This window comes from Martes martes, assembly GCF_963455335.1.
Source record: "Martes martes genome assembly, chromosome: 2".
In the NCBI taxonomy this organism is placed as follows: domain Eukaryota; kingdom Metazoa; phylum Chordata; class Mammalia; order Carnivora; family Mustelidae; genus Martes; species Martes martes.
This window is the reverse complement of record NC_137889.1, coordinates 116,828,275-116,853,148: the sequence shown is the minus strand read 5'-3', so window position 1 is coordinate 116,853,148 and position 24,874 is coordinate 116,828,275. Positions and strand designations below refer to the sequence as shown.

Sequence of the window (24,874 nt, the reverse complement as noted above, 5' to 3'; positions counted from 1 at the left end):
AAGCCAAGAGTTGGACACTCAACTGACTGAGCCACCCAGGTGTCCCAGTTTACCAAAATATTTTATGTAATTCTTTTTCCTTTGAGTTTTCATTAAAATCCCTTAATGATATGGAGTACAGAATTCTTCCCATTTTATGGCACTTAACGTGTTTTTGGCTCTTCATCAATGTTCACTAAATGTTAGCTGAATAAAAACATGAAAAATAAGGAAATGTTTGTCAAGGTTTATTTCTCTTGGACTATATATTTTTTCCATACCCGGGTCATGACTTAAATCTAGGCCTCCTTACTCTAAGTCCAATGTCTTTTCTTCTTCACTGGTCTCTGGTTATGTTTTATATTATTATTCATTATGAATAAATAGTAATTTCCATGCTTGAATATAAAAGCAAAAGTAAGAGTCAGCAATGATAATTCTTTCACATTGCTTTTGTAATTTGATAATTCTATTGCCTTACTTCCTTCTTCATTAGAAAAAATTATCACTTGGGGTTACTTTTTCATTTTGTTTTTAAATCCACATTACTAAAAATACTGCTTCTGACTTTTTCTTAAAATTATAGTGTGAGCAATGAACGATTGGCGACTGAAATAACACATTTAAGTTAGCCTAAAAATGTGAAATACCTAGGGAAAAATTTAACAAAATATTTGCAAGATCTGACACTGAAAACTATAAAACATTATTAAGAGAAACTGTAGAAGACATAAACAAAGAGGGCTAAACCATGTTCACAGATCAAAACAATAAGTATTTTTAAAGTATCAGCTCTCTCCAAATTTATCTAAAGATTCAGTATGATTCCAATCAAAACGCCAATGGAATTTGTAGGAATTGTAAAATGATTCTAAAATGTGTATAGGAATGGAAAGGACCTAGACAAGCTATAACAATTTGAAAGCACTGTGCTAAATGAAAGAAAGTAGATGAGTGGTTGCTGGGGGTCGGGAGTGAGGGGGGAAGGATTGACTGCAAAGGAGCATGAAGAAACTTTTTGGGTTAATGGAAATGTTCTGTATCTTGATTGTGATGGTATATACAACTGTAACCATTTGTCAAAATTCATCAGTCTGTACAGTTAAAATTGGTAGATTTTATTATATATGAATTTTATTTCAATAGAGCTGATTTAAAATGACACTGTGATTGAATGTATGTGTATATGTATGGATTTGGAAGGTAGTCTTTATGTAGCTAATCTTGTGGAGCTTATAACATAGCTGTATGAAAAGAATGCACATCTAGATTTCTGCCTCTGTACTGGTTTGGATATTAGAGACACTAAAGGATTATTCACATCCCACTTAGGCAAAGCCTAATTCTCATGATTACTGACACAACTGTATGAGATCAGGACACAACATGCTATGTCTTCATGTTATTTATATTCTTGTTTGAATCAGTAAGGCAACTGAATAAAGTAGTCCCACACTCAGAGGTACTAGAAAAAAAAGCATTTAAAAGACCATTATTTAAATAATCTGTACATGAAATCTGGAAAGCTCTAATATGACACAATGGAAGTCTGGAAGTCTGCTATCAATATAGTATTTTTCATAAACATTTTGTCCTTAGCAAATTCTACAATTGAATTCTGGCTCATTTTATGTAGTTAAGTAAGTGATCAAAATTTAGAATCCAGACCAACTATTATTTTTTTTTATAATATTCTAACTATACATCATCCATCTCTGGAACATACATAGGCCTTATGTTAAAATGAGCAGCCTTCTGACAGAATGATATTTTCTTAAGAGACACTGAACTTCACACATAATATAATTGAGAATCAGAATAAAAATGGGTTTTTCTTTCATCTCTGTTCATTGGTTACATGTCATGCAGCAGCCTGTCACGTGGGCTTTATTGAGAAAAAGTATGTATGTGTATGTGTGGCTAGCATGTAGCCCAGGCATCTGTATGCATAAGCTCACAGGCAATGGCATAAGTGTGTTGGAGTGGAAAAGGAGAGGAAGGCAGAAGGGTGATCATGTTTATTTTCCAGGTGACTTGAGCTAGAGGTGGAGGGATTGATGTTGACATTATGAGTTGGAAGACATCAGCAATGCAATTTCAGACTTCAGGTGAAGAAGCTTGACATGAAATAGAGAAAGATCTCCCTGTATCTGTTTAGAATATTACCAGTGTTTCTCTTAAGATTACCCTTGGTACCACTGGTATCTGGTGGGACAGTAAGAAACCTTTCCTTATGCAGGCACTCAGTAGTCATGGCTAGGACCTCCTTTAGAGGACTTCAGGAAGTGAACCTTTTGGGGGAAATTTTTTGTGTTGTTTACTTCATCATATGAGATCCTTTATCATTGTATCCAGAGTCTTGCACATAATAGTCATCCAATAGAATCTTGTTGAATTAGACTAAAACAAGAATGAATTGGTTCTTCTCTCAATCAAATAAATAAAACCTTAAAAAGGCAGGGGCACCTGGATGGCTCAGTCTGTTGAGCATCTGCCTTCGGCTCAGGTCACGATCCTGGAGTCCTGGAATGGAGCCCTGCATTTGCCTCCCTGCTCAGCAAGTAGTGTGCTTCTCCCTCTCTCTCTGCCCCCACCCCCCTTCACCGTGCATGCTCTCTCTCAAGTAAATAAATAAAATCTTAAAAAAAAAAAAAAAAGAAGAATGGATTGGTTCTTAAATTTCTATAGAATATCACCTGGAGATGTCTAGAAATAACTGGAAGAGACTTGTAGGCAGGGACAATTGAAATTCTCCAATGATTCAGCCTCCAACTGGTAACATTTGGGCAGGTGAATCCTAGGGAATATTCAGATTATACTTAGAAGTTCAAGTATGTTTAAAATACCTTTAGATTGAAATAACATTTCCATGGGAGAATAGTGAGTTGCAAACAGTGCTGGTAGATTTCAGAATCAAAACACCATCATTCAGGTGTCACTAATATGGAACAAACATGGAAGTTAGTTTTTGTTTGTTTTTGTTTTTTAAATCAGTTCCCTCTCCACAAATATGCTTTTCTGATTTAATGAACCACTTTGCTGATACCTGTTTTATTTGTAACAGTTATTTTCAGGTATAATTTACTTAGAACACCCATCTTAAGTATGCAATTAGGTGATTTGTAGCAAGTTTATATAGTTATATAACTATCACCACAATCCAGAATTAGAACATTTCCATAATTCCCCCAAATTCCTTAGAGCACACTGGAAGCAATCCCTGCAATTACCTCTAGGCCCAGGCTAGCACTGATCTGCTTTGAGTCTTTGTCTTTTCTGGACACCACCCCCCCCCTTTTTTTTTTTTCTTTTTTTTTTTGGCTGGGGTGGATATGCCAGATTTTGTTAATCCATTTACCAGGTGATAGACATTTGGGTCAGTTTCAGTTTTTGGCATTCATTCATTCATTTACTTATTTATAATTTTTTTTTTGTCATTTCAAACATATAGATTTCCTCACTTCATAAGAGCATTCTAAAAGCAGTATCAATAGCATACAATCACAATGCTGGAGAACATTGACTAAGCATGAGCCTTAAAAAAAAAATCACAGGGCAGACAATGGGATGATAAACTGTTAATTTAAATTTATGAAGTAGAGTCCAACAAGGTAGGAATCACGTGTGGTTCCCACCATGCGGTTATCAGTTTCTGGCTATTATTAATAATGCTTCTTTCAACAAATATTTGTTGGACACAGGTTTTCATTTCTCTTGGGAGTGGCATTATTTGTAAGCCTCTGTTTAATTTTTAAGAGAATGCAAAATTGCTTTTCCATAGTGGCCAGATATTATACATTGTCATCTGCAACATATGAGGGTTCCAGTTTCTCCACATTGTGGCTAACATTTGGTATTGTCTTTTGGATTATAGCCATTCTAGTTGTATTTCAGTGTGATTTTAATTTGCATATCACCATGATCGCACATTTATGATGCCAAGTGATCGTGTGTCTGAAGATGGATTCTTTTTATAAGAAAGCCTGAGACAACTTAAAAAGCTCATTTTAAAGTTTCAGTCTTTTAAAGAAAATACTTCCTGTTGGTATACTATTCATTAGTCACAGTTTACAGTATTGTTTTTCTCTGGTTCTAACATCTTGTGCCAACTTAAAGAGCTTAATAGATTGGCAGCACAGTCCAGTGGGCTGATTGAGTTTTAGTCCTGACTCCTCAGTTTATTTGCTGAGTGACTTTTGGCTTAGTTTTTCTGTGCCCGTTTTCATTTTTGTTTTTGTTTTTAGCTGAGAAATGGAGCTAATAGTACCTATCACATCTACTGTTGGTAGGAAGAGATATATGTAAACATAGAAATGTAGAATATATACATGTATATTGATTTTCAAATGTTATAACCACTTTAAAAACAAATTAATCATAAGAAATTGGGGCACACTATCTTTTTCACTACTTACCATTGCTAGGTGCTTCTTTCATGGGTTGTCCAGGGAACCAACAGATTTTAGCTACTATGGCTACTTTTTTTTTTTTTCTTCTCTTTTTGCTACTGAAAAAAGTTTTAATGTGGCACCTTTTCACTCAAACTCATCTAGAATGGGATAGGAAAGATTTCCTCGGCAATATAAATTTGGTTGCTAGGAGAAGTGGGATGAGACACAATTGAAGACCTTCTTGAATTCTGAAGCAGCTTTGATTCTTTATGACTTAGTTAAGCCCTACCCACAGAACAAGACAAAACAAACCCATGATCTTTATCCAGCCCCTTGCCTTCAAATTCTTACTGTTCACTTATTGAAGTTTCACAGGAAATTTGTATTAAAAATTCATATAACTCAATCCAGTTTCATCTGTGTTAACAAACAGGTTAACTGACTGAGAAATAAAGATGTCAGGTTCAGGTGTTTAACTAGTATTTCCACATATGAAACCTCTTGTCATGGTCATTGATGGCTATGTATAATTGTGAGTTCATAGTTCATGGAAAAATAAAAAGCTTATATTTTTCATAAATTAGTTTATACAAATTAGCACAACTCCATGCTAAACATGATTTTTGCTGGTTTCTCTCAAATGATCAGTCAGCCTAAAACACTATGTAACATAACATGAAAGCTAAAATAGTTTGAGTATATCATTCCTATTTACACTTTAAGCAAGAAGGTTATATTGAACAAGAATTGTAAAATACTCATTTCCTTAATTGATTTATATTAATCATTTATATTGTTAAAACTTTTATATTGTTTAAAACTTTTCTGCTTATTGAAATCACATCCATTCTGACCAAGAAAATCAGATTTTTAAAATATATTCAATGTCATTTAAAATTCATTATGCCAGTACTAATTCATGTTAAGACATCATAGACTATCCAATGACTGCATGAAATTTGGAAGTCTTGAATACTTTTTTTTAGCAATTGCAGAAAGGAATAAAGAATATTCTTACAATAGAAACTTATTGCCATTTTTCTTGAAAATAGTTTTGAAATTGGAACTGTTTTTATATTGAAGAGATTCAGTTTATAGAGTGCTTAAATTGGAGTACTTTTTCATGCCAAGACTGTATAGTAAAATCTTTGTGTAGACCTAGTTTCATTCATTTATTCTTCTGTGTGGAAAAAAACCCTGGATTTATGTGGTTAGTTGAGAATTCATATCTCTGTTTGCAGTTCAGTACATTCTCAGAGGATTTTAATTATTTCTTTTTAAGTACTAAAGAGATAGTCTTCACTACCACTAGCAGAAAAAATATGAAGCAATGAATTACATTCCTGAGAACATATATTTTGTTTGACTCCTGCTCATCCTTGATGAGAAAAAACTTATCAGTATAGTTACTTTAACAAGAGTAACTAAATGATCAGGGCAGGATTTGGAACTGCAAAGTGCTTGGTGAAGGAGGATATGCATCAATTCAGACCTAAGACAATGACCTGAAATTCCAAATATTCTACAACAGCTCCAGGGCTGATGTGTTTAAGGCCAACTGATGATTGACAAGAAAATCTAAAAAGAAACTGAATGGCTGTACATTATCTCTATCAGCAGGGTGAGAGCTTGGGCAGCCCTGCAGGGCGAGAAGCTGTGGTTTCAGAGACTATACATATCTTATCTTGCTGCTTTACCCACTGAGCCCCATACCAGGCTAGAGCAGCATATAACTGGCGGTTTCAGCCAGATACATCCTGGGTGCAAAGTGATCCACAGTTCTTTGTATATAGTACGTTCCTTTGATACTACTTCTCTTAAGTTTACACTCCCTTTTCTCGGCAGTGGAGGTGAATAAAAAGCTTGCCACTGAGCTGGACACAAAGGGGACAAATAACACAGCATGCAGGTCAAGGACCATTCTATAAAAAAAGGAGATTATGTCTTTATAGGATACTTCACTTCTTTTTTCTGAAATACAGTGCTTTGCTATATGCTCTATAAAAGAGACCCAAAGATAAACCAACTTGAAATAGAAAACTGTTTAGAAAATAAAAGCATTCTTTTCTGAGAGATACTTAAAAAAGATATAAAGCAAAGGGGACTTGAATTTCTAACTGCAAACTACAATCACTCAGGTTTCTTTAAGGTCAAGCTGAAGTTAAATACCTAAGGCGAGTAGAGTCTGTGTTAGTACTTGAACTAAGCTCTACAAAGCTCTAACAGTACTCATAGTATAAAAACACAGAAGTCAGAAGGTTAATAGTAATAACAAGTAAATGGCTCTTGGGAAGGAAGCTCAAAACCCAAGTTCCTTTGTCCTCCATACCAAAATGTCTTTCTTACATATGTCTCTATATATGATTTGTTCAAGACATAAGCAGTATTTGATGTTTTTCTGCCAATCTTTGTTGTAAGGGATGCTGAAAGGGAAAGGAATCCTCCTGCCTCTCACAGCTTCTAACGTGCTATATGACGAAGCACACAATGAAAAGAGAAAATCAGTTGATCTATAGAAGTGAGTTTTATAATGAGAAATACAATGGAAGAATTCCATAACAGTCCTTTTCAGTTTCTTTAAGGTTCAGTCTATGACCCTAAAATTAAAAAAGAAAGTGTTATAGTAGGGGTCAGGTCCATGGCCCATCCAACTCAGTATCTCCCACTTGCTCTAGGGGTGTGAAATAGGAACAAAAACAACCCTCAGAAATTTGATTGCTGACCATAACAGTGGAGAAAGTAAGTGGAGGTCTTATTTAAAACGCTAAATGGAGTCCAAAGTCAGGATTAAGGTAAGGTAAGAGAGGGATGGGAGGTGCAAAAATTCAGTAGGCACCCACGGTCAGGCATTTGCATGGACCTGAGAGTGAGTGCCTCCTTAAATCCTAATGCTTCTCTTGTGTTATCCTCGTCCTGGCCCAGATGGAGTCAGTTACCTAAGAAAATCAGAAAAAAAGAGGAAAAGAAAACCAAACCAGAGCTGTAATTGCTTTGGCCCCTGAAGAAGAGCTGACGGGGTCAGATAAACAGTGAGTAAAAACACAGAAGCAAAAGGCGGAAGTATGTGTAAGAGCACATCTCCCTCTGCCAATTCAGTCGCCTATTGGGTGATTTCTTGTTGCTTGACTTTGGTTTTGAAAGTTGCACAAAAGCCAGTGGAGAGAGTTCATAAACCATCTAGTTAATCACCTCTTTATGCTTCCACCGAGTTCCCACTATTGTCTGTTGAGCAGGCTCAGGACTTACTGACTTAAGTAGCCTCTTTTGTGGTTAATCGTTGGTTTTAAGATTTACAATTATTTTGCTTCCCTACTTTCCTTCTAGGGGAAATCTTTCATAGTTAGAAATCAACAGAGGATTTAGGACATTTCTTTGCTACACTGTTGAAGTTTGTTCCCAAGTAGTTGATGTCAAACTAATCAGAAAATAGTATGTAAGGAACAGTTAAGACAATAGCTGCATCACCACACTACAATTTTTAAAAAAACAATTCCCTCCTGAAATTTCAATAAGTTAATTAGAATATAAACTTACGTTAAAGCTTCAGAGTAATTATAATGAGGAGAGACTCCTAGAAATTTCTGTACTTCATCCATCACTGTAGCAGGATCCATCCTTAGCTGTTGCCCATCAATAATTAGCAACTAAATTACCGAAGGGGAAAAAAAAGACAATGCATATTGAAAAAAGATGTTTAACTGTATAATAAAAAAAATAAAGAACTCTTGAATTTATTCAATGAGAGACATTCTACCGAGGGGATTTGCACATGTTGTTGTGTACTTAACCAGGCCCTTTCATTAATGACCTGGAATAAGAAATAAATCACACTAATTAAATTCACTCATGTTTTTGTAATCTGAGAAGTCCTGAAAATACTATGAAAACAAAAAAATTGGTTTTTTGAGGGAACCAAAAGAGCTTAAGAAATGTGGCTACACAATCACAAGTAGAAACCAAGTAAACAGTGATTCCATTGCTCAAGTTGGGAAGGAGCACTGTAGAAAAGAAGAAAAGTTGGAATAAGACCAAGTGTAATGAGGCAGAGGACATATCATTCTCCATGAGTCCATTCAAAGGAGTAGCACTGTAAAGTTTTAAGAAATGATTAGATAATCCATTTGGAGAAAAAGGCAAGACTCCCAGAGAACCTGAATGTGGACTGCAGTTCCTCAGTTGACTAAGGGGAAGAATTTGCTTGTTACTCTAGGGAAGGAGACAGGTGGCCAGAAAGATAAAATGCCAGGAGACCATGACGGAGGACCACAAAGTGACCACACTCTGTTCTTCCATTTTGCTCATCCCTCTTCTCCAGTATTTCTGTTTAGTCTAGACTGACATTGTTCACTAGGATGTTTTGTGACTATGGGCATCTTCTATTGTTGTGGAGTCTAACAGGTACTATTGAGCATTTAAGATGTGGCTAATGTGACTGAGAAACTGACTTCTTAATTTCATGTAATTTTAATACAAATTTAAATAGCCAGATGTGGCAGCAGCTGTCATGCTGGACAGCATATCTAGACACATAGGCATGCACCACGTCTGAGTGACTGGACTGCTTTATGCAATCCGATACTGGGGCTGAGTTTGTAATCTAGGTTGGTGCCTGGCAAAAGAGAGAAGCAAGGAAGGCAAGAAAAACACAGGGGTCATGAAAAATTCAGCAAGGTGGTTCAAAGGGAAATAATGGCACTTAATTATGCAAAACAATATTTGCCTTATTTGGTTAAGAGGTTCTCAAGCTTTACAGGCAGACTAAGAATCAGGGATATGAAGCTTTTGAAGCTCTTTGCAATCAGGATCGGCATGCGCTAGAAAATACAGGAGGGAGAATTATTCTGAAATACTTTTATAAGAAAATTAAGCAGTTTGTCTACCTCTGCCTAACTAGTATTCTTTGCCACAGTCTTATTTACAACTACAGAGTAAAAGCTAGTAATGTTTTAATGAGTAAAAATTTCCTCTATCCTAGAGGCAAAGTCATCAACTTAATGAGATTGTAACATGATGTAAATTCTTATTGCTCAGTACCTGAAAGGGAGGGAAATAAACAAGCCATCTCTCGATGTGGCTGGCATACCACCCTGGGACCAAACATCTCTTCTGTAAGGCTCTAAGCTCGGAGGGTGCACGGGGCCCAGCTGAGATCACTTCGTAGAAGCTAAACTTCAGAGCTGCAGGGTCTTCATGTGATCGCTGATGCTACGATGAAAAGGTGGATAATTAAACTAACTTGAACCACAGGCATGAATAATTAAAAACCAATCTCTGTGACAAGTCTCGAAGCTAAAGGAAGGAGCAACTCACTGCTGGAGAGTTACTTGTTTTGCAATTAATAAAGGATGAAAATGTTTGCTTGGAGCCTCAGGATTTAAAGTTATGATACTGATGAAGATATCTTTTTTGAGAACTTGTTTGGGAGAGGCTGAATTCTTATGGATAGGCCTCCTTAACCAAACTTACTGAGTTTTTTCCCTTAGTGTATGTATCTATTCTGAAAGTAAACTTTTCAAAGTTGCATTAATGCCCCCTTTGCAGCCCATAAGCAAACCATTTGTTATGTCCATTGAATATCCATGACACACAAGCACTCTGCTAGTTTTGCCATATAGTTTTGCTCCATCTAGTAATGCAGTTTTAGATTAGGAAAGCCCTACTGGCTATTTTAAATGGAGAGACTACTGAAAACTCTGACATGTACATTATCTGAAATCCACAGCTTTTATCACATACCACCTAGCATCTAAAAGCCAAGATTATTTTACCTAATGGTAACCTTCCTTTGTGATGAATCAGAATCATTTATTGTACAGAAATGCAGAAAGCAGCAATCCAAATAGGAAAGTGTTTCATAATGGCTCAGGCTGAGGCCCATGGGTTTGAGGAAATCACCTTTTCCCTAAATTGACCAATAAATATTCAGGCTTAGTGGTAGGTTTGTGGATGTTTACCACATCTAGTTGAATAGCAAATTTGCTGCAATTGAGATTCAAATTACTATAGTACAACCACTACTAGACTTTGTTAAAGCCTGCATCTTGCTACTATAGAGTGATTTATTTGTAATATTTAGGACATTTTGTTAGCTTACAGCCTTGAAATCTCCCTTTATGGTAAATTCTCAATTTTTCAGGGGCTAAGCGGTTGCCAAGTTCCAATTTTCTTTTCTCTTTGAGTCAATTAAGGCTTATTTCTCTTTTTCTCTAGATACCTGGTGGAAAAGGTAAAAGACACAGAATCTAATCAGTCATTTTGCAATTTGCTATATACTGTGATTTAAAAGATGGCTGTAGGAGTTTGGCATCAATGCTTAGTGTGGAGTTGTGGATTTCAGCTTTCCAGGCTGTCTCACTTCCTATTATGCAGATTATTACCAACATGCCTATCTAAGATCCCATCTGTTTTATCATGACCTTTTCCCACCCTGTCCCGGGCACAAAACCTTTCCTGACAATCTGTTTTTCCTTTTCCAATCTGGAAAAACTACTTTTGTTAAATAACAAAAGGACCTGTGCTGAGAAACTTTATTGTCTAATACCCTAGATTGTCTTGGATTATCTTTTTTTTTTTTTTTAAAGATTTTATTTATTTATTTGACAGACAGAGATCACAAGTAGGCAGAGAGGCAGACAGAGAGGGAGGAGGAAGCAGGTCCCCCGCTGAGCAGAGAGCCAGACGAGGGGTGGACTCAATCCCAGGACCCTGGGATCATGACCTGAGCTGAAGGCAGAGGCTTTAACCCACTGAGCCACCCAGGTACCCCATGGATTATCTTTTTGAAATCCTATCAGTGGGAATGGAATAGACTACACTTATCTGGAAGATCAGAGCTATGTGCATTCACTTTAATACAAAGAGGCAGCCTTATTTCCAACCCAGGTACAGAGATTCAGACAAGGAGTTTTTGGTTTTATTGTTTTGCTTTTGGTTATTACCTTTGTCATTATGTGGTATCCTTCTTTGTCTCTTTTTGTCTCTTTGTCTCTTGTTTTAAAGTTTATCTTGTCTGATATAAGAAGCATTGCTACCCCATCTTTCTTTTTGCTTTTTGCATGTTAAATGCTTTTCCATCCCTTCATTTTCAATCTGTATGTGTCTTTAGGTCTGCAGTGACACTCTTGCAGGCAGCATATAGATAGGTCTTGCTTTTTTATCCATTTATCTATTGATTAGAACACTTTGTCCATTTACATCTAAAGTAATTATCGGTACGTGTGTACTTATTGCTAGTTTATTACTTGTTTTGTAATTGTTTTTGTAATTCTTCTCTGTTCCTTTCATCTCTTGCTGTCTTTCTTTGTGGTTTGATAGCTTTCTCTCTTGTATGCTTAGATTCCTTTTTCTTTATTTTTTTGCATATCTGTTACAGGTTTTTGATTTATGGTTACCATTAGGTTTATACATAACATCTTATGTGTATAGCAGTCTATATTAGGTTGATGGTTGCTTAAGTTTGAGCCCATTTTAAAAACATTAAATTTTTATTCCCCCATCATGTTTTACAGATATGATATCACACTCTACATCCTTTTTTTTTTTTTAAAGATTTTATTTATTTATCAGGTAGAGATCACAAGTAGGCAGAGTGACAGGCGGGGGGGCGGGGAAGCAGGCTCCCCGCTGAGCAGAGAGCCCAATGTGGGGCTTGATCCCAGGACCCTGGGATCATGACCTGAGCCGAAGGCAGAGGCTTTAACCCACTGAGGCACCCAGGTGCCCCTCTACATCCTTTTATTTTGTGAATCCCTTGACTGATTTTTGTAGGTATAATTGACTTTACTGCTTTTGTGCTTTAATCTCTATATTGGTTTTATGAGTGATCAACCTACTATCTTAATTGTATGTTTTCATTTACCTGTGAATTTTTTCCTTTCATAAGTTTCTTACTCTTGATTATGGCCTTTTCTTTCCACTTTTGAGTGGAATTCCCTTTAATATTTCTTGTAAGGCTGAATTAATGGTGATGAACTCCTTTAACTTCTGTTTGTGTGGAAAGCTATCTCTCCTATTCTGAATGATAAACTTGCTGGGTAGAGTATTTTTGGTTGTAGCTTTTATTCCTTTCAGTGCTTTGAATGTGTCATGCAACTTCCTTCTGGCCTACAAGGTTTCTGCTAAAAAATCAGAGGATCGACTTATGGTGTTTCCCTTGTATGTAACTATTTTCTTTTCTTGCTGCTTCAAAAATTCTCTATCACTACTTTTTGCCATTTTAATTATTATGTATCTTGGTGTAGACCTCTTTTTAGAAGCTATACTAGCCTAATAGCAGGTAAGGGGTTCTTGAATACAGGTTTTCACATTTATCTCAACTTTATATTTTCCAAGCAAAAGGGACCCTTACTCTATTTTTCAGTCTATTTTTTTGAAATGTAGATGTGTAGAAGCACAGATATACATACATGTACATACTATTTTGTTATATTTTCATTTCATTAATATATTTTATTAAATTAATGCAAAATTAATACAAACTTCAGGAGAAAGTTAGTTTCTCAAGAAACAAAGAACACTCTATCCACTTTTATACAGATATACAACTAGCAAATCTCTTTTATTGAGACTTGAGGTGGTTGCTATTGCTGTAAAACATCCTCCCTTCTTCATACTCTCCTTCTTACCTGTTAGATTCTGTCTGTATTTTTCTTACCTGATACCAGGAATATGCTCGATCTGAGGGGTCGATGAGGATGGTAATGATCTTGGCTTTGGGGACCAGAGAAGCTGCTCTTTTAGGAGCTTCCTCTGAGTGGAAGTAATTGGCACTCTTTTCAAACAGAAAGTCAGTGGTGACATTAGATGGGACTGGGAAGAAATCCATATACCTGGAAAAGGAATATTTCTCAAAATAAGACTGGTTTATATTCATACTCTGGTGACTATAGATGTCAAAGGTATCCCACAAATTCATTTGTTTCCTAAACAAAAGCACTTTTCTATAAGGAATATGTTCTATATAGTTAGCAAGGGAAAAGTATACAGGACACTAATAATGTATTTTGAGAATGCTTCTCTAAATACATTTTCTTTTTGTTTTGCTTACTATCAGGAAAACAGGTTTGGGAGATAGCAAAAATGTAGACACAGAATGATAGAATTGGACCAATAATCAACCTAACTGTGTAAAATGTATTTAAATGCAGAAATATTTTACAGAGAAAAATGTGAGTGCTCAAACAGAAGGAAAATTTGATCAAAACAGATGATATGTTCATTTCAAAGACATTTAGAAAGGACTTAGATAATTTTTTTTTTTTTTTTTTTACTTTATCACAAGTGAAATAATTTCCTTTCCACTAATATGTTATGCTGTGGTTGTATTCAACTATAAAATGTTAAAGGGCAGAACACATCTGGGTGTAAATATCACCTATTTGCTTAACTTTTTTCCCATTTAGAGCCAATTATATTCTTTAGAGTATTTATAAAAGTTTAAAAAGTATGTACATATTTCCAAATGTAAAATCCTATCAAATTTCCCAATATCAGTAAGTGGGCTGAGAATGTAAATAGCCAGCAGTGTGAACACAGGAATACCTGAAGCCCTAAGCACAGATATGTAGGACATAATTGATTTTGTATAATTTCCCATCTGTACAAAAGCTGTCAAACATAAACTAATTCAGCATGTGATACCATATATTTCTGAGGCCCTAAGGGCAAACTTTTAAAGGAAAAAGAGCCTTTTTAGAGAGCATATGCAAATTTAACTTCTAGGGTTTCTTACATTTGATCATAATAGCTTCTTCATCCTCCACTCCCACCCTCTTCAATTTATAAGTCACCAAAACTTTGGGCTACCAAAGCAGTCATTCAATAATTATTGAACAAGAGAGACATTAACATTATGTGATGACTTCTTGATGCAGTATGTTGTTTTCTTTTAGCCATCTCACATGTTAAGGCTTCTGGTAGGATTCCAGTTGTTAACATATTGCAAAATTTGGCTGACACATCAAAGTGATGTCTTGAAACCCAGGACAGTAAAGAAATCCTTTTATATTTTCTGGAAATTGCCTTGGTAATATGTCATTCTGGTATCCTTTTACAGGGAAACAGATAAATAAACATTTCTGGAAAGTTTGATCTGCTATCCGTTCTTGTGTATAATCTATTTACGGAAAGTGCCAAATTTTAAGATATTTCTTAATCTAGATGCTCACTTTGGTTCCAGGGATGCTAAGATTATGCCAAGTGTCTAGTGGTATTTTATTTGCTCTAAGCTTATCTTAGCCATGCTTATTCTGAGAAAGGCTCTGAAAGCCACAAAAGAAGGGCACAAAGTACTGAATTCTGATAACTTTTAGTTCCTGAAAGTGGTCCCACCTTCTCAACAGTCCTGCCTATACCTGGAACAGTTTCGGCCTTAAAAATTTTCTCATGCAGTTCTGGATCTTGGACCTATAATGTGTTGATCTTGCCTGGCCCCCAAAGGCTGATGGAAAAAGCAGGGTCCAGTTCTTGTCCAAGTATTACATTCCTCTCCACTTTTAAAGCAGTTTTTCATCACCCCCTTTTGTCCTGATGTTAACGTAGTTTTATTCGACCATATACAGGCATATATATTTGAGTCACTGGTCAAATAACACCTGAAGTAGTTGATGCTTTCTCAGTTCTCACAGTTGTTATCTAACACCACACAATTAATCAATATCAAGTCCTGTACTGAATTGGCAGTGAAGGATATTACAATTAGAATATATGTAAATCCTAGTAGCTGCTCAAATTATTCTCAACTCATTTCTTTCTTTTTGGACTACACACAAGCAACTCTCGAGGGGGTTGATACTGATAAAATTGAGATAATGCAATCTGACAACAGAAGTTAATATATAAGAGCTCTTTATGCTAAAATACATGCAAAACATTTATGTTTATGCTCTAGAGTTATTATAATAATTCCACTCTTTGATATCACTTTCTGTCTAGAATTTACACCTTTAACAGCAAGACTTAAAGATATATTTTATTATTAACATGTTCATGTGCAACATCTCTTCCTACTATATTACTGTATTTTGTGTATATTTGACATTTTAACTTTTAACTATTTTCCTCAGATGGTTGATATAGTTCCAATTTCAATTCAAAGACCAAAGATTAAATTTTGTGTATTGTTGATAGTTTTTTTGTTTTCATTACTTATGAAATATATACACATTTCTAGTTCTATTAGTTTATTTACCTTTTATGCCTAAGCAAAATAGAAAATTATGTGCATGGACTGTAGCATCACCGTAATGCAAAGCATGCAAGAAGAGAAAGCTATGAAAGTATTTTCTTAAGAGTAGAGAGGAACGAAATTCCTGGGTCTTATGGTATTTCTCTGACTTTATATCTATAATTACCATCAAAGATAATTAATGCAAATTGAAATTACATATGGGCCCCTTGAGGTGACAAGTCCCTTAACAAACTGAGAAAAGTTGCTTACGAATAATTTCTGTGCTTCTTCATTTTATTCAATCCATTTTCAAGGCACAGAGGTTAACTTTTATTTGTGGCTACAAACTTATATGTTTATAAATATTAGCACTAATTTTAACTGTGCACAGTACATATACTTTTAGATTTATACTAATAACCCATCTTACCAATCAATCCCCCTGTGGTAGTTATTTCTATTAAAGAACTGTACCTCCTCAAAGGTTTTTGGGCTGGGGGAGTTACTAAAGATGGAAGGATGCATAACCAGGAACAAATACAAAGCAGTGGTTCCTGAAAAGACAATAGAGGTTTAGAAATTAATGAAATGAAAATAAAGTTTCCTATTATTAGCATTTCAAAGTCATTAATAAACTAAGTATTGTAATGGTCTAAACAGATACATATTAGTACTCCTTGAATTAAACTGAATAGATAACCAGCATTTTAAAAGAAGCAACTTCTAAAAAACTGGAGATAAGTATGTTGTGAGGAGAAGAGGCCCATTGGGAGGACTGTTTGACTGCATCTCTGTCACTGATGTGGATTGTGACTTTGGCTTTTAGCTTCTCTTTGTCTTGTCTTTATCAGTAGAAAATCACCTGCCTTGCTCATTTCATAGGCTTTCTCTGAAGATGAAATGACATTTTGTGCCTGAAGATATTTCGATTTTAATCAAGAATTATATAAATGAAAGATCTCATTGTCTCATATAAGATACGACATCACCAAAACCAGTACTTGGGTTCTATAAAGTTCTTCTAGAGGCCCAAGAAAGCTTATTTAAATTTGAGACAGAGTTTAAACTTCAACAGGTTTGTTTAAATTTGAATGTACTTACCTATATAAAAAATGATGTCAAAAATAGTTTTTTTAAAAAATTTTGTCCTTTCTTAGTGACATAACTTACAAAATCTGCACTTTTGGAAAGAGAATGGCTTATCACAGGTGCCCATATAGATTTGTGACTATTGGGAATCAAGGGTGTGATTTTTTTCAAAATGAGCAGTGTTATAAACTGTAGAATTAGTATATTAGAGCCTAAATTATGAGCTAAAGGGCATAGCTTAGATTGCACAAGAAAAAGTAAGGCAATCTGAGTTCAGTTTCCCCGAAATTTAATCAGGTGCTTGTAACTATAACTATATTTATAAAATCATAATATAAAAATATTTCTGGTCCAGGTATTTAGGATTCCCCAGATCCTAGTTTCTACTTCTCTGTTCTAATATGATTTACATTATTATGCATTCTGAGGGAGTGGGACCTGTTAATTATATTCCAGGTCAATAGCTAGCAATGGTCTTCAGACACAGCCTTATAATATTTTTCTCATTTGGAGAAATCACTGTTCTAGTTTTGTTTAGTAATAATGTTATGTTGGAGTCTGTATTAAATTTTGAAAATTCTGATTTCTCTGACAAGCTTTATTTAATATTGTATTTAAATCTAACATATCAACACAACAGAAAAGTTGTTAAAATAACTCTGTCAATAGCAAAGTTGTCTAAAACAATGAATTGAAAGAGGCTGTGTACCAGATTAATATCTTCCCAAACAATGAACATTTTATCTCTAAAAATGGGTAACTATGGGGAATGAAATGTAGTAATCTGTGGTATACAAAATAAAAATGCTCTTCACAAGCTTGACCTAAAACAGTGGTTCTCACACTTCAGCATGCCTTAGATTAACCTGGAGGGCTTGTTAAAACAGAGAACTGAGCCCTATCCCAGACTTTCTGATTCAGTAAACTTTGAGAATCATGACTTAAAAGAAATGTGGAACAAAAGCTAAAACTTACTGGGAGAAAAATGTTCCATACTTGAAATCCAGAGTAGAATAAAACTTATTCTTTATGTTCTTGTTCTTGAACATGATCTTTAAAATTAGGTAAATTCTAGGATCAGGATTTTATTACAACACTTATCGATTGTGTGAATGTGAACAAAAATGTCTAATGTGAGGTTTAGTTTTCTTATTTGTGTTGAGGGGGAAAAACACTTAGCTATCTATCAGGGTTTCAAGAGGGTTAAGAAAGAAAACCTATATGAAATACCTAAACAGCTTCATATCTCAATATTAGTAAGGTATTTATTTAATTTTTATATTTATTTATTTATTTACTTGAGAGAGAGAGAGAGAGAGAAAGAAAGAGAGAAAGAGAGGATGCATGTAGTGGGGAGGGGCACAGGGAGAGGGAAAGAAAGACTCTTAAGCCTAGCACTGAGCTCCCCACTGGGCTCTATCTAATAGCCTTGAGATCATGACCTGAGCCAAAATCAAGAGTCAGATGCTTAATGGATTGAGCCACCCAGGCACCCCAAGAATTTTTTTTTAAAATAACAGCTTTTATTAGATAAAATTCAGTAATGCTTTAAAAAAATTGAAAAAATAAAGTCTTTGTAAGGATAGGAAGCATGACCATTATAATGTGAAAAAAGAAAACAGATTAATTCCTCTCATAGATCAACTGGAAACATTCTTTTCTGAATTTTATTTTTTAAAATTGTATTAAATCAAGTTGTTTGCTTTTAATGGCATGACCAGGATCAATAAGCAAACTGAAAAAATATTACATAGTCAGTAAAAGTAATAATGTAATGTATCAGTGGCCAAAAAATTGTTAGATTGTGGTTTCTGAATTCTATCTTCACCTTCTCACATCCTTAGGTCTGAATAAACTGCCCAGTGTGTGTGTGTATGTATGTGTGTTTGAATGTATATAATGTGTGTATGTGTATAAAACAACCACCTAATCATAGACACACCCATTCAAATAACCATCCATAAATCTTGTTTTATTTTTTGTCAGTTTCAACACTAAAAATATTTGAATGTGCAGAAGATTATACATCTATGCAAAATTATTCAGAAAAATGCCTTTGCTAAAAACTAAAGTTAAAATGAAGCTCTTTTATTTTTATGAAACTGATCAGAAGATGTTTCTCCATTTAAAATATCAATTTCATAAAATATTGCTATACATAGTAACATGGATGAATCTCAAAAGCATTATCTTAAGTGAAAGAAGTAGAAAACAAAAGATTGTACATTTAATGCTCCATTTATATGAAAGTCTAGAAAAGGCAAAACTGTAGTAGCAGAAAGTAGTTTCCTATGACTGAGGATGGGGAGGGGCACTGACTACAAAGGCATGTGTATGGAGAAAGCTTTTAGGGAGACAGAAGTGTTTTTTTGTTGTTTTTGTTTGTTTGTTTTTAAGATAGAAGTGTCAGTGTTGTGGTGGCTATACAACTGTGCATGATTGTCAAAATTCATCAAAATTTGCACTAAAATTGGTGAATTTTTTTACATGTAAATTATACCACTACAAAACTGGGGAAAATTTAGTTTCTATAAAAAGGAGATAAAAAATTTTCTTCCAAAGGTAAATGTCATATACAATTGTAACTAAACATTTGGAAATCCAACTGAGTTTAAGATGGCAAATAATGGTTTTGCCATCTAACCCTGATTTTAAAATGTCTGCACGTCTAGCAGGAAACAAGAGGATGCACTTCCTGTGGGGCTATCTGAAGTGAATTTGATATGCCAAGCTTCAGAGAGATGTGATCAGTAATAACGGTGGGAGTTCCTGAAGAGACTTCAGTTTAAATGTTTTTCTAGTTGTCTCTTGACTATATAATAAATACAGACAAATGAAATAAATAAGGATGGGAAAAGTTTTTTATCACATTTATTATTGTTTTCAAATTGATATTGGCAAATGGGACCAAGAGAAAATGAATAGGCTAAACTCTCTGTGTACATTACATAAAATCTTTCCTAGTTATTTTTGGACAAATGAGGAAATGGTAGGTATTCCCCTCAGAAAGGCATATGGCTGAAATGGCTGTTTTCTATGAAGCCAGAATCCAAGAGCCCCAAATAATTTATCATGCAGGATACAACATGGATGTCTGGCATTTTAAAGTTTCCACTGGGCTTCATTTTAATACTGATTCTTAAAGAAACAAGTAGTTTATGGAGAAAAAATTGCATGCCAATTTAAGAAAAGGTGTAAAAGATTTCTCCTGGGTGTAAATAAATACCTTTGTTAGCACAAAGTTTTGTTTATGTCTGGAATTCTGCTTGTCAAACATCCTTTAGATTTTTAGAAAACAGTCATCTCTGCAAAAAATAGTTTGGAAATAAACTACATCAGGAAGATGGCAGGAAGAGGCTGTTTTTCTGGAAGGGATTGATTATAAAGAGTTATAGATACTTATATGTATCTGCCTTGACTTTTGATGAATTCCTCAAGATGTGATTCATTTTGATTTTAGAAATGTTAGCAACAACACCTTTCAATTTAGGTCTTAGGAAAAAAATTAACATTTGCTACCAAACTGACTGTTTAACATCCAAACCATATGACACTTATTTTCACCCTTTTCACTTAAAAAAATTCCTTTATAAGCATTTAAGTACATTATCAAGCTAAACAGATTATATCAGAGAACAAAATGTGTTATTCATTCATCAGTACTTATAAGAATTTGGAAAACACATTGTGACTTGAACTCACTGTCTAGTCATTGGGAGTTTTGCACTGTTTCGTAATCACAACAGAAAGCTCTCACCAGTTTTCTGGGGTCCTATTACCAAGAATTTTGGTAAGCGATCACAGGTTTTTTCTTTTGACCAAATGTCTCTGTGGCGTTTGTCATCACAAGGATTCTAAATGGGAGAAGAATATAGAGATGTATTTTTTTGTGAATGTCCAATGTGTGCTAAGAGTTTCAACTTAAAAAAAAAAAAGATTTATTTATTTATGTTAGAGAGAGAAACAGGGAGTGAGTAGGGGGAGGGGCAGAGGAAGAGGGAGAGAGAGAATCTCAAGCAGACTCTCTGCTGAGTGCGGAGCCCAAGGTGGGACTTGATCTCATGACCCTGAGATCATGACCAGAGCTGGAATGAAGAGTCAGATGCTCAACCAACTGAGCCATGCAGGTGCCCTGAATTATTCAACTCCTGTCCTTAAAGAGATATTCCAGGAAACAGCGTCATGGTCATGTGTCTTCTTTTAAATGAAGGCCTTGAAGTGGCATCAGGGAAGCTTTCAAGTAACTCCTTTCTATTCTGAAGTTGAGTTTCTACTGAAAGGTTGTGGGAGAGGAGACATTTCCACTGTGGGTAACAGCCTCCTAGCACTGAGGATTTAATATTTCTTCTGCTTTTGGCAGTTCTATGTCTTTATTGTGTGTGTGTGTGTGTGTGTTTTAAATAGTGAGCCCCAACACAGTGCTGGGCAGAGATTTTGCTTTCTGCTAACATGAGGGAAGGTACACTCTCACCATTCAATAAGTAACTGAAATATAAGGTGTAAAGTTTTTATTCTGAGTAACTTTGAGCTATCTTGCTGCGCTTCAAAGAGGTACCCATCTGGCCATAATGAAACTATTTAAAGAGATAGCAAAGTCTTTTCAGTTGCCTTCAGAGGTTGGTAATTGTATATGTAAAACTATAACTTTACAGATTATGATCCTAAAAAGCACCAGATTTTGGCAAAAAGGGTAAAATGAAGGTGAATTACCACCTTAGGGACCTGCTTTTGGTGTATAGGACCTGAACCAAAACGACTATGTAAGATGGATCTAGAACATCCTTAATTTCAACCGCAAAGCACACATTATGTGAAGAATTGAAGTATCCTTTAATACTATTTCAGATATAGCAATCAGGGCAGTCCTCTATTTCTATTACTATTACAGATGTATGTAGTTAAATAAACTCTCTGGTTATTTACAATAAGCAACAGATTAGTTAAGACTAAAGTGAGGGTGTTCTTTTTGGCTGCTGTTCTGAAAAAAAAAAAAAAGAGTTGTTTCAAATCTGTCACCTCAAATAATGATTTCAGTTTAAAAATAAGATATTGAGGTACCTAGGTGGCTCAGTCGTTTAAGCACCTGCCTTCAGCTTAGGTCATGATCTTGGGGTCTTGGGATGCAGCCCAACTGTTGGGTCCTCTGTTCAGTGGGGAGTCTGCTTCTCCCTCTCTCTCTGCCCCTCCCGTTGCTCATGCTCTGTCTTTCTCTCAAATAAATAAAATCTTTAAGGAAACAAAAAAAAAATTAAAGTGTTAAATCCGCAGGAAAATTGCATGTCTTTCCAGTGGCTAACATTTGGTGATATTTTGTAGTGGTTAAGAAAAAAAAAACATGGTGTTCTAGCAACCGCAAAATATTATGTACTGAGAATTCCACAAGCACCGACTTCCACATTCTAAAATGTATAGTTATGTCTCCTGGAGTATCTGTTTGGGGTCAGGCAGTAATCAGATTACATTCAAAGCTGAATGAGCTGAGTATATAGTTCAGAGTTTACTGCTACTTCAGTATGTGAAATTTACTCAGTTCCACTTCTGATGATTGTTATCTTTGTACCATCAGCTCCGTTAGTAACTCTCTAGTAATTCAGTAACTCTCATTTAGAAGAGTGATTAAGAGCACAGCCTCTGGAGCCAGATGGCCTGGAACTTGCCTAGCATCCAACCTGTTTACCGCTCTTCTACTCTTTTTAGCCGATTGCAAGCTGCAAATTGATCCCTTACTCCTGATTGAAAACACTGCATCTATGGAACCCTTAGCGGAGGTTTCAGAATTTCATGATTCCTAATGGGCATAGGGACAGAATTTTGCCCACTAAGAAGCAATAATAAAAGACTGCAATTCAGGAAGAAGTGTTTTCTCAAATCGACTAACATTTCCAAAATGTATTGTTTTTTCCCCCCAAATGCCTTTACTTTTCAGATTTGGATGATCTCATAGAACTCCAAGGTTTGTTTATGTTTATGGGATTAATTAATTATACCAATTATTGAAGCGATGTTACCTGCCAGAGAGGGTCTTTTTGATCAGGAAAGAGTTCAAAATACTTGTGAGCCAGCTGTGCTGGGGGCAGGGTCTGAAGTCGCAAGTTGGTCCAGCTCTGCACGAAGTTGGCCAGATTAACAAATGTATATAGTCCCAGGCGGTCATTCCCGTAGTTGGACAAATGTGTCATGAAAATGCTGATCTGAAAAAGGCAAATGACTTCAGTGTAAACATGAGTTATTTTAATCCTAGGGGGCAGTGCAATCATAGCAATGCTAGTTTATCTTCAGTAGTCTTTGCACAGGGTTTCAGTTCATGCCGTGTTTCTGAATTGTGGACATATCCCAGATACTCCCATTATATTAATGCATATTAGAGGATGTGTTATTAATAAGACTTGGTGAACACTTTTTTTTGAGATTTTAATATATTTCATAACAACAACAACAACAACAAAAACAAGTCCAACTGCCATATATCCATGTTGGTGCAATTATTTTGATGCTGAATAGCATCCTAGATGCTCACACATAATTGCTTCATGATATCAGTGACCTATTCATAATTTGTGGCAGCAGAATCCCAAGAGATTGGAATTTTATAATTTCAATCTACTTAATTTGGCTTATAAAGTAGTACTTCCCATTAAAGAATATAAATAATCAGTGTATCACCATTATTAGCATGAACTGAATATTGTCTGATTTGTATTTATTAGAGGCCATAGTGACACAAGACTAGGGACTGAATTTTTGCTAAAATAAGTATTAACTATTTTCCATCAATAACACTCTCAAACACATTTCCATAGTCATTGGGTCTATTATTTCCAATATCAGATACCTCCTTTAAGACAAGTGTTCAGTGTTTAGCTAGATAAAATCAACTCTTCCTATGAAAGCAGCTGACCTAGATTGAATTCATGCATTGAAAACAAAATCACAACATTTTCTTCATAATAAAATAAATTTAAATTCTACAGGTTTGATTAAATTGGTCTGGAATGTAGAATGGGCTTTTTAGAAGCTATTGCTTCAAGTGAATGCAAATAGTTTTTGTTGGTGAAGTGTTGACAAATGGAAATAATTCTGCATGAGATTTTCAATGGCAAAGAAACCACTGTCGCATTTATGCTGCTATAAAAAAGATCATAAAAATAATTCATGTGATAATAGTACTTTCCTAAAATATATAATGTCGTGTGAATGAATAGTAATAATAGTTATTATAATCATTATAATAATGAATATAATGGGTTCATTCATTAGAGACTGAAAGAAATGTTCAAGGAAATTTATTGAGGTAAAGTAGCAGAGATGAGAGAATGGTTACATTAAGATTTGATACAATGAATCAGAAAAAATCTAATTACAACTATGAATAAGAGGAAACAGCGATATCCTTTATTCTATAGAATAAGTCCTGTTGGCTTTTATATAAAAAGCTTCAGCTGTGATCAAGAATATTGAACTGTATTTCTATTCACTCTGCCTGAACATATTTTAAGTCCTAGAACTTTCACAAATAAAATACTTGAGAGTGACTTTAAATAGCTACCAGGGAACCGATGCAGTCATGGAATTGATAAACAAGACCTTTACCATATTGGGTATTTCTGAAAAATGAGACTTCTAAAATTTAACCTTCTGTTTATTTTTATAGTAGCTTCAGTTCTATGTGTTCTGTTTCCCTTTCCTTTTTCCTCCAAAACTTATAAAAAAATCACCTATTGAGAGACTCAAGACTATCATGTCACATTTGAAAATTCCTTTCTAATGTCTGTTAGAGGCAGTCTTTCATCATTTGTTTTATAAAGCCACATTTTTCAAGTAGCTCAACAACAACAGCAAAGTACTTCAAGTTGCTTATTAAATGAAAAAATGTTAATACAATGTAATATGTATATATATAAATTAATCCACTTAGCCACTGGTTTGTATTTCTTGCTTTATTTATGAGAAATTTATCAATTCATCTATGTGTCTCTATTTCACTTGAATAGTATCTGCATTGGGCATAAAATGGGAAATGTGGAGATACTGTGTGACTTTGTGATACTAATACATTTGAACTCTCTTTGAATTTACATTTCAACCCAGAAAACATTTTACTCTGTGAGATTTAAAGCAGAGTGTCACTGTTTTACCTATATGAGTATAGAAAGTAAAAAATGCTACTCTGTCTACTAAAGACAGAGGCACTCCAGAATGAGTTATGAGCTAGTTAATGACAATGCTTTTGATGAAAGTTAACCTGATT

The 24,874-nt window shown here is 35.0% G+C and overlaps 1 protein-coding gene across 1 annotated transcript in view; it reads right to left on the bottom strand.

Moving 5' to 3' along the window:
- Nucleotides 1-24,874, bottom strand: part of LOC308338766 (bifunctional heparan sulfate N-deacetylase/N-sulfotransferase 3) — a gene marked incomplete at its 5' end in the record, with an annotated part of 167,949 nt that overhangs the window by 6,097 nt on the left and 136,978 nt on the right. The window contains 6 exons of the mRNA XM_080797038.1: nucleotides 7,905-8,014; nucleotides 9,405-9,575; nucleotides 13,024-13,198; nucleotides 15,968-16,091; nucleotides 20,384-20,480; nucleotides 22,635-22,817. Of these exons, the coding sequence (XP_080653164.1) occupies nucleotides 7,905-8,014; nucleotides 9,405-9,575; nucleotides 13,024-13,198; nucleotides 15,968-16,091; nucleotides 20,384-20,480; nucleotides 22,635-22,817 (860 nt within the window). The remainder of the gene's footprint in view (nucleotides 1-7,904; nucleotides 8,015-9,404; nucleotides 9,576-13,023; nucleotides 13,199-15,967; nucleotides 16,092-20,383; nucleotides 20,481-22,634; nucleotides 22,818-24,874) is intronic.